The 10,615-nt window shown below is 30.5% G+C and overlaps 2 protein-coding genes across 2 annotated transcripts; one reads left to right on the top strand and one right to left on the bottom strand.

Annotated features, from left to right (window-relative positions):
- Positions 1 to 1,247: 1,247 nt before the first annotated feature.
- On the top strand, positions 1,248 to 5,860 carry LOC131850491 (ras-related protein Rab-8A). The gene is made up of 5 exons (XM_059200724.1): positions 1,248 to 1,415; positions 2,310 to 2,509; positions 3,025 to 3,117; positions 3,715 to 3,828; positions 4,293 to 5,860. Exons 1-5 carry the CDS (start codon positions 1,292 to 1,294, stop codon positions 4,374 to 4,376), a joined length of 615 nt encoding a protein of 204 aa, XP_059056707.1. The 5' UTR covers positions 1,248 to 1,291; the 3' UTR covers positions 4,377 to 5,860.
- A 9-nt stretch (positions 5,861 to 5,869) lies between these two features.
- Positions 5,870 to 10,414, bottom strand: LOC131850490 (uncharacterized). The gene is made up of 5 exons (XM_059200723.1): positions 10,146 to 10,414; positions 9,788 to 9,976; positions 8,995 to 9,085; positions 8,346 to 8,478; positions 5,870 to 7,933 (listed from the first exon to the last, which is right to left on the bottom strand). Exons 1-5 carry the CDS (start codon positions 10,281 to 10,283, stop codon positions 7,747 to 7,749), a joined length of 738 nt encoding a protein of 245 aa, XP_059056706.1. The 5' UTR covers positions 10,284 to 10,414; the 3' UTR covers positions 5,870 to 7,746.
- Positions 10,415 to 10,615: the final 201 nt, after the last annotated feature.

Genomic DNA, 10,615 nt, shown 5'->3' on the forward strand with positions numbered 1-10,615 from the left:
CTGATAATTTTCGCATATATAGTTATAAAAATAACTAGAGACATAATTAATCCAGTAGAAGTAGTAGTAATAAATTCAAATCAAATACCTGCAGTAGATATTTATAGCTTTCATAATATTTATTTTACAGTGCAATAAGAAAAACACGGGCCGTCTGGCCTTCACTTGGCGCCTGGCGTTGCATCGCACATTAAATGGACAATGTAGGCAGAGGCCTACACACACGTATAGTGAATATCAAATAAAAATAAAATCTTAAACAGTTATACTTACCTATTATAAGAATTATTATCAGTTGATAAAATATTCATGCCATAAAGGATTTTATGAATTAATTTAAATAGGTAAATGTACATATAGAAATATTTTATTCATCTCCAATACCATATATTAAACCTTGAACTTCACAGATCCTGGCGTGCACGGAATAAAATAAACAAAACATAAGGTGTGATAACAGATCGCCAACTTGGGCCATTTAATATGAATACATAGGACATTTACATACAACTACATTGACTACCGAGATGAATCGACGCGATATGCACTATCGAGGATTTAAGTAAAATAAATGGAGCTCTTAATGTGGCTTTGAGAGATTGTACTCAATTATCGACTTTATACCGCTGACATTAAGAAACAATAATTCAAGCGGTATTATTTACCTTGGTATTACACCCACGACACCCGGAAGGTGTACCTCGGTCCCTAACTTCGTCTGATCTAACTAGGGACGTTACTTCATATAATTCACTATGAATTTATGAAATTAAAATAAGACAAAAATAGAACTAAGTATCAACATTCACAACAATGAAAAGAATAAATTGTTAAATACATAGGTACTAATATTATGAATAATACAAGTGTCTGTCTGTTGTCTGCGTAAAGAATCTTAATGTTTGACGAATATACATTGAAACAGGAGCTTGAACACAGGATATCTTTTATCTAAAAAAGGCAGACGACATCGATTGTAATAGTTAGTAATGTATATATTATCTGTTCTTAATTACTCCAATTATATTGTTGGAGTATATATAAGTACTTTAATTATCTATTTGATGAATTGTGAATTTATATAACGAAACAATGTAGGTATTCGCATTGATGTCTACATATTTTAGTACTACACACAAAAGTGCTACAAAAGTAACGATATTTACTTGTTGCAAGACAACAGGGGCGAACCCGCGCATGCGTACTTACCCTCATTGATTTTTCTCACTTTGACAGTTCCACCGATGTTTTGAGCCAACACTCGCATTCACATCAACAAAGTAAACAAAAAATGGCTCTAGACTTTTCTGCAACGTATAAACTTTTAGTTTTAGGCGATTCTAATGTAGGCAAAACGTGTATTGTGCATAGATATTGTGATGAGAGATATTACGATATTTACATATCCACAATAGGTGAGTAAAATATTTACCATTTGGTTTACGAGCCTTTGTCAGACAGGTGATGTTGTGTTTTAGTGCACCTTTGTAATATAACGAATCTGAGATTATGTTTTACATTACGGATGTTAAGTAGAAACAATGGATTTTGTGATGCCACAACATAGGCACACTAGTATGTAATTCGAAAATAATATTTTGTATTTTCTGTTATTTTTATTAGCTGTACGCTTAGATAAATATCCCATTATTTATAATTTAATTAAAATAACTTATTGTAAGAAATGCCTATCTACATAACTACCATATTGCTATGATTTTGTAGGTAGAAGTTGGGTATACGTAGACGTGGCAATATTATACCATGTTCTTAGTAATGATGTGTAAGTACTAGGGAATGACTGCTTTTATATTTAGTTCTATACAAGTAGGTTCAAAGGGAAACATTTTCTGAAGAGTACATTTTTTTCATATGGTCTTTGTTCTCTTACGCCTATTTTTTAGGGAGATGATAATGAAATGGTGCACCCGCCTGCGCTAACGATTTACGCTGGCGGGGCACCAGTGGAGGATAATAGATTAGTACGAGGTCAGGTCACTTGGGCCATCATGACAAATTTACTAGGAATTTATCACGATGACATCCAGGAGGAACCGCGTGGAGGTCGACCTAACATGGTACATTGCTAGCAATGGGGGTTACTAGTTCCCATTAGTAACAATCCTCTTCACTCCTCTTACGTGTATTCCATGTAGGCTCTTAAATGATATATAATACACGACATTAAAGTAGTTTCACCAAAAATATAATTTAACATATCCAGCCAGTATATGTTAAATACCTTGTACTTATATGAATTAAATTACATTGTAAGTGGAGATTAAATTTTATTTGTCATACGTTTCCAGGCATAGACTTCAAACAAAAGATCATAAATCTCGATGGCGTTCCGATCAAGCTCCAGATATGGGATACTGCAGGCCAAGAGAGGTTCCGTACGCTAACCACTGCTTACTACAGAGGTGCTATGGGCATTATTCTTATGTATGATATCACCAATCTCGAATCGTTCAACCATTTGTCGTATTGGCTGAGGAACATTCAAGAGGTGAGCAAACGCCTGATAAATTGTGTTAGGCAAATTTGCGTATATAGTATAAGTAGATACATTTTATTTACGAACTCCGTGACTTCAAGATGATGTAGCTACATATACTTCTTCTAGTACCGGAGTTTACTCAAACAAAATCCTTTAATATCTGTAATACAGTTAGAGCGGATATTAATTAATTAATGTCTTGCCCTCCATTCCGAGTTATTTGGGATATATCGATTGAATGTATAAATAGTGGTCGCCAAATGCGCAAAGTTAAATACGTCGTTAATTTTACTGCAATGTTATAATTATCTTATTTTTTCTATCATAAGACTATTAAGTACTAGAAAATAACCAAAAAGTATATATAATTAAATCGGTTGCGTCATTTTCAAGTTACGTCGTTAGCAAAAGATATTGAGGTGCATTTTATATAGGTTGGTATATAAATAGCACAGGAGAGAAGTAGCTATAAAATATTTATCTGTCTATACATACTTTATTAATTAGAACTTATAATTTCACAGTATGCATCCCCAGATGTTATTAAAGTATTAGTTGGCAACAAATGCGATGTTCACGAGAATCATCGAGCTGTACCCAAAGAAAGGGGACAAAAGGTAAATTTATAATTAATATTTAGTAGCTGTATCTCAGTGCGGTCCGCATAAATATTAAACTATGTTTATTATATACGTCTTGTTAACCTAATTTTTGCGTTTAAGCAAGCCATCCGTCCATTCGTACAAACTTCCTTACTGATAATATTAGTAGAATGTTCAAGTCAATATGGCATTCGGGATATGTAAAAAGTGCTAACTTCCATAACATCACAAACATACCATAACCTCCGGGGTTAATTATTTATACTTTTTATATACGAAGTAATAATTCGATAAAAAAAATCAATCCGCTTGTACATTCTGGACCCGGAAAATGTCATTGTCACGTTGGACATATTGTGTCCCATTTGGAAGTTGTACTAAAACTTCAATGTACCTACATGTTTATACCATCGTGAATGATTTTCGGGTGTAATGTGCGTTTCTAGACGGAACGTTCCACAATGTGTACATTACCTAAACAGGTTTAATCAAAGGGATGTCGTTATACATGCTTTATTGGGGTGACGCCGTTAATAATAAATGATTTAAGGTTAAGCTCATTCTTTACGGTCCATTTAAGTACATTTTAATAGTAAAAAGTTTATATTACAGATCGCCGATGATTTTGATATGCCTTTTTTCGAGGTATCATGTAAGAGCAACATAAATATTGAAGAAGCATTCTTGACGTTAGCGAGAAAGATTAGAGAATACAGAGAGACTAAGGTATGTATTGTCAGTATGTATAAAAATCATGAAATTAAGACCATTGCATATTTTTAGAACTGGAGTCCTATGCAGGTACTACTACAATTTTTTTGTTTGTTTGTACGACAAATACATACTATATACATATATCTAGGTGTACATAAATTGTTAAAGGTGAAAAGTTTGGATTTGTGTTCTTGAAATCACCCCTACTTAGTTATATTGTGACGAAAATTATACTATATTATAATCTGAGCATGGTGGAAGAAAAAGAATAAAATTATAGCCTTAAATAAATAGCGCTAAAATTATAATTTGAATCTTTATTACAACCGTTACTTTCTAGTATATATTTTTTTATATTTGATGAATTTATTCATGAAGAACATAATTAAAAACAAAGTATAGTTTTGTTATAACAATAAATGAATAAAAGAACTAAATTATTGCTGTAGTATAACATAAATTTTATATAATTTCAGGCCGACGCATTTGAATTGAAGGAGAGGGACAATGTGATAAAACCATCGGAGTCCGAAACAGACGTGTCAAAATGTAGCTGTTAGCCAGTATTAGCATATTTCTTATTGGATTTGTGTACATTTCAACAGACATGTATATACATATGTGAGGATTGACAAAACACTGATATGTCTGTTTTAATTGCACCAGGTTGATTTACTGTATGTGTAACTCACATAGGCAGCAATAACTGTAACATAGGAATTCCTCAATTCTGATTTCTAATAAAAATGTCGATAAAGTAGACATTTATTTAACACGATTTAAAATGAAAGTTTTATCAAATACGCAGAACTCTTGTCAATAGCAAAATTTTTCACATTTATTTATTATTTACGCAATAATATGCTAGTAATTGTACACACACACACTAAAATTGGTACAAAATGTTTTGTCATAAAATTATCATTACTAGCCCACTGCAGTCCACTGCTTGACACAGGCCTATGCCAAGGTACAGTATTCAGCCCTTCTCGTTCGTTTTTTACCCTCCACCCTACGTATGTCGTCGCTTCACCTAGCTGCGTAGCTATAATATACTTACCAATAAATATATAACGCCGACATAGATATCGCCCACCTCTCTGTCACCAGTTGATTGTCTCTACGAGAGTTACACATGTAAGACGTTTTATAAGAACTATATCTTCTAAACAAGTGGCTATATATGTATTTAAAAAAAAACTAATTATACCGGTTAGCCGAAAAGGATATACGACGTCAAAAGCTAGGTAGAATAATCATAAACCTGAACGTCACAATGAAATAAAATGGAAAATTTTCAATACTAAGTTGATCACGTGATCGCGTAATTCATATGAAGTTTTCGAAAATAACTTATTTTCTGCTTTACTTGGCAGAATTGTTCGTTTTATTAATTCTATCAGTGAATTGCTATACCCTTTGCACATAACTATGTATAGTCACTTGCTTGAAGCATTTATATTGAAATATAGGGGCATAAGGAGTTTATGGTTTGAAATCATAGTGAATATAGCCCCTAATTAGTAATCTAGAGCTAGCTTCTCGCATATTCTGTGTGCTATTTTGCGTGTAACAACTGTCGCAATTTCTGATCGCACTGCAATTGTGGATTATTAATATCTATTTCTAACTTGATCCATTATAAAACTATTATAGCAATTTTACTGGCCTTAGAATATTTCTCAACAAAGATAACATACAGATCGACCCACTTATTTCTTTAGGATGCTACCTATATGGCGCTGAAAAAAACATTTGAGAGTACATATTGATTTATATTACATTACGAGAGTAGACATTGATTTGAAGTTTTTTAAATCACTGACATATAATTTCCATCTCTTTTAAAAAAAATGGTTCTTCAGTATTTATTAAAGGTTAGTTCTTTATAATAATATCAGATAAGATAAAAATGATTTTCATGATATCATTACTAATAAATATATATCAGTAGGTATTTTCCAAACTATAGGTCGCGAGTGGCCATGAAACCACTGAACCTGACAATCACTAATAGTTTCTGCTCTTTTTGTGTATGCAGATTTAGATATAATTCCCATTGTGAGGTGATATATATGTGGAGTCAACTTTAAGAAGCACTGATTTATAGTGCTTTTTTTATATTTGTATAAATTAACATACATTGTTATCGTTTTGCCTACCATTCAAATAGTACAAGGGTTTGGGATGTCGTTGTCAGTTTTTTTTAAATTGGAAAAGCGTAAAAGGTTTATAAATTAACATTTTATTAACAGCGCGTTCTTATTTAAATAAGACTTGTAGCATCTGTAAAAGTATTCTACAGTTGTATAAAGAAATCAGTCGGTCAATTTTAATCTTTATCTACTTGACTGTAGGAATATTATACAATATACTTTCTATATATATAATAAAATGTTAGTACCTATATAATATACATATTAATAACAAAAACATTTCACAATAAGGCCTTTTATCACTGTAGGTACAATGAAGCCTACAAACAAATTGCTCAGCGAAAATTAACTAAATAGACTCGATAAAAGGCACATTATATCTAACGAATTTAAATAATTATTAGGAATGGTATTTGTAATAGCTCGTTTGTTACAAAATATGAAATATTGCATTTATATCGGGCGAATTAGTTACAACTAATGCGATTATATTGGAGAAAAAGGCTTTTGATGTTATAATTAGATCGGTAGTTGATACTAAATATATAAGTATATATCACTTTCGGTAGAAACTATATATAAGTAGGTAATTATTGTCAGTAACTTAAAAATATAGGTAAAACGACAACCTAATGGACCTACGGAAATAATATTATCAAGTTGCGATGTAGTATACTATAATATGCATTTGTTTTATACTGTGCTTAGCACAACGGGCTGGCCCCAATTTTGTGTGATTATTAGCTGCTGGACAGCATAACAAATGTTATAACAAAATTAACATCATGTAATGGCTAACAGTATTTTAGTATACATTATGTAATATATGACATTACGCGCCGTTACAATCGCCCTGATCACGGGTAGACCCCTGTCCAGGACGTTTGTATAAATAACATAAATTACAAAGTAAATATCCAGTTTATTTACTGTATACAATTATAAACAACCGTGGAAAAAGTTTACAACATTTAATAGTCAAATAAATTTCTGCTTTGATTTTATTGTTATTTGTTTACATGTTTCCATCTTATTTTTTTCAATCTACCATATTTGGCAGTTGATGCAATATTGTATACAACGAATAACATTAGATTTTAAACTATAATAATATATACAACTTTTGTAAAGGTAAATCTACAGTTAACTAAAATATTAAAAGATAAGGTAATTCTCCAAGTGGAGATTCTTGATAAAAAAATAATATTTTAGTTAATAAAATTTAATATCTTGTTTTATTTAAAACTCTATTTCATTACAATAAAATTAAGAACTGCTTGACAAGAAAATTTCAAAAATATCACATTGTTTTGTATTCCTTATTACTACATAAGTACATCGACTTGTAAAATCAATATCTGTTCGTATCATATTGATTTATCTCCAATTAATCACATTATTAGTAACAGTGATTACATCACCAGCACAACTAATATTAGGTTTTAATTGTTCTATGTATAATAAAGATTTACTTATATACCATCTTTCATTGTCAAACTTGATTAATGATTACATCTTACCAAAGAAGTAAAATCCCTTAAAAACTACGTTGGATAGCCATATACCAACATATGTATTATGTTTGGCTTATCAGTAACCCAAATAATGTGGAATTTTTTGGTTTTCTTAATGTCATGCAATAACAATAATTATTACTTGATTACAATTATATCAATACATTAAATTATACTATATTATATAAACTATAATATTTCTATTCAACAATAGAATTTACCATTTCATAATATTATTATTTCATACATTACTAGATATACTACAAATTTAACTTCTTCCTTTTAGTTTTTGCATTCGGACTACATTCTGCTTCTGTTTTTACTATCTCTTTTTTTATATTAACAGATTTTATTGTTATTGGAGTACGTGAATTTGTTTGACTATCAGGTTCCGATTTAACATGTATTTTGTGTTCTCTCTCTGTAGTAATTCCATTTTCTTCTTTTCTGTAAATACATAAAATATGGTCAGGCAAAGTAAATTATATTTATATATTCATAAAGGTCATTCATGAAACAAATATAATGAAATTCAACAATTAGATAGACAAAAAAGATTATATCTAATGCTTTATTTAAAACTATTACCCTTGATTTCTTCCCTTATAATTATTTGAGATAAAATGTTACATTTTACCGTTATAACAAATTTCACTAGGATTTGTTCAACCATTCAAGGTAACAAACAAATTAGCATTTATAATTAATATTAAACACAATTAATATATAATAAATTTGATATTTACAAATCCATCATAATCTATGGATTTGAACATGTATTGCCAAGATATTTCGGACAAATTTTAGTTCTTAGAACAATAAATTGACATATAAAGTAAGTACAGTATAATATACTAACATATAATTTGTATGTGGAAAGCTGTTCATTTTCTGCAATATACACTCAGGTATCTTTGAATCTCCAAATATACTTTCAAATTCTTGGTGACTTCTCATGTGAGTTTCATCATCATATTTCCGTTTTAAATGATCTGAAATAAAAAGAATAAGTTATAAATCTAATGTCACATTACAGCCAGAGGTTTATATTTAAATATTAGGTGTATACAAACAGGCAAAATGTTCTGGATAAATAATATTAATAGGTTTTTCTTTAATAGATAATGATAAAATGTTGCATCTCTTTGTGTAAAGAGTATGAATTGGCCTGGTGTCAGATCATTTAGCTCATAATGATAAAATCACCAGGAATTAAACAAGACGATTTCCAGTTAGAGACCATGTGGAGACCTAACTGACTACTCTTTACTAACAATTCCCTTCCCCCCCATATTAGTAGGTTAATGTTACACCAGAGTATAATTTGTCAAGTGGAGTTCCATCCCAATGTGAAGCAATATATCTACCTACAAGCCATTAAAAGTCCAAAAGATATATTTTTCCGGTCTCACAGTCTGGCAATCTCATGTGTGCCTCCAAAATCCTATCCTGAAGTTGATCAGAGCATATGTTTTTCTAGCAGTGTTTTTCGAGTCTGAAGTACCTACCTTTATTTCTGAGGAAATGTCTTAACTGATTTTCACTTGTTTTCATATCCACAATTATTTTTAACAACGGCTGTGTGATTTTCTGAAAGAACTAAAAGAAAATATAAAATAGTAACATACATTTTGTTTTTGAAGTGAATGGGAATTATAGTACAGTTTTCTAATTGAATCTGACCAGTTTTTCTCTTAAGCAAAGATGAAAAAGTATAAATTTACAATGAAAAACATAAAGGTAACATCACAATAGAGTATGAAAGAAATATAACACAGTAATTAATAGCAATATAACTAATTACTGGGGGGAAGGGGAATGATTGTTAGCAAATTGGACTAAAAAGCCCATTGCTAGCAATGCACCATGTCAGGTTGATCTCCATGTGGTTCCCCCTGGAAACTATCATGATAAATTCATGGTGAATGACCTCATGTTCATCTTATCATCCATGGTTTACCCTGGTGTTCCGACAGCATAAACTGTTTGCTCAGGCGGGTGCAACATTCCATCATCCAAAAATAAACTTACTATATACTATGTAGGTTTGGAATTTGGAAACTTTTGCTGTTGGCTACTCATAAATCTATTGATGGAATTACATTCACTCAGAACAGAATTATGTTTCAACTGACCTTTATCATAACTTCTTATTTCATTGTTACAGTTATAATTTTCTTAAAAATATCAGTTATATGTATGTTAAAACTATATCAACATTGAATTATTTACATTAAACTCTTAATTTGGAAGAAAAAGACAAAACATTGGAATTAATTAGGATGGGCAAGTTAGAATTACCAGTTCTTTTGATGCCTCCACAAGTGTAAGATGCAGTTTTACAGAGTATTCATATGCTTTCACCATACACATATTCAATGTGTTTCCTTCCTGATTTATTTCAATATTTTTCAAACTATTCGTGTTTGATAACATATCAATGCCCTTTTCTATTAATGACTGGTCTCGTATCTCCAGTTGGTTACTATTCTATAACAAATTATAAATATGACAATACAAACTCAAAACCGACCACCACAACTGTAATTTCAGATGGTGTAGGCAGAATGACGATTATTAATGTTATCAACATGATATACCCACATTTTTATATGTATTATTATTCCAATTACACGAAAAAGTATAATTATATAATTACCTTCAAACTAGTCAATAAACTAGATTCATTGTAATTAGAAGTCCATAAAGTTATAAAATTCGTGACTAAAACTTCATAGTCGTCTCTTGACGAAAATGTCATATAAAACGAAGACTGATTTTTTAAAAGCGTCCACATATTTCTATTATTATTATCAATTCATTATTTAAAAACAGTTATATGATTTAAAAATTCATTATTATAGTACTAAATTGGATTCAATCAAAGTTTTAAGTAAAAAATATAAATATTAGATATAAATAAATAATAACAACTTGTACAGACAAGTTCTAATTGTATTGGAATTTTTTTTTTGTTTCGGTTTTTCCCGTTTCAGGGAAAGGCAAAAGGACTCAGCCCATACAGCCATTGACTTCAGATTGTATTCACATGTCATACGATTGACAGATTGACATAGAAGTAAATGACATTACGTTAATGTTGCCATATGCAATTTTTAAAATACTGAA

This window comes from Achroia grisella, unplaced genomic scaffold, assembly GCF_030625045.1.
Source record: "Achroia grisella isolate CSIRO2021 unplaced genomic scaffold, CSIRO_AGI_Agris_v1 utg770, whole genome shotgun sequence".
Lineage (NCBI taxonomy): Eukaryota > Metazoa > Arthropoda > Insecta > Lepidoptera > Pyralidae > Achroia > Achroia grisella.

Coding starts and splice junctions, on each gene's coding strand:
- LOC131850491 (XM_059200724.1), top strand. CDS start 1,292: ATGGCTCTAGACTTTTCTGCAACGTATAAACTTTTAGTTTTAGGCGAT. Junction 1,416..2,309: donor TATTTACATATCCACAATAG/GTGAGTAAAATA, acceptor ATACGTTTCCAG/GCATAGACTTCAAACAAAAG. Junction 2,510..3,024: donor GGCTGAGGAACATTCAAGAG/GTGAGCAAACGC, acceptor ATAATTTCACAG/TATGCATCCCCAGATGTTAT.
- LOC131850490 (XM_059200723.1), bottom strand. CDS start 10,283: ATGTGGACGCTTTTAAAAAATCAGTCTTCGTTTTATATGACATTTTCG. Junction 9,086..9,787: donor TGGAGGCATCAAAAGAACTG/GTAATTCTAACT, acceptor ATTTTCTTTTAG/TTCTTTCAGAAAATCACACA. Junction 8,479..8,994: donor ACATTTCCTCAGAAATAAAG/GTAGGTACTTCA, acceptor TTTTTATTTCAG/ATCATTTAAAACGGAAATAT.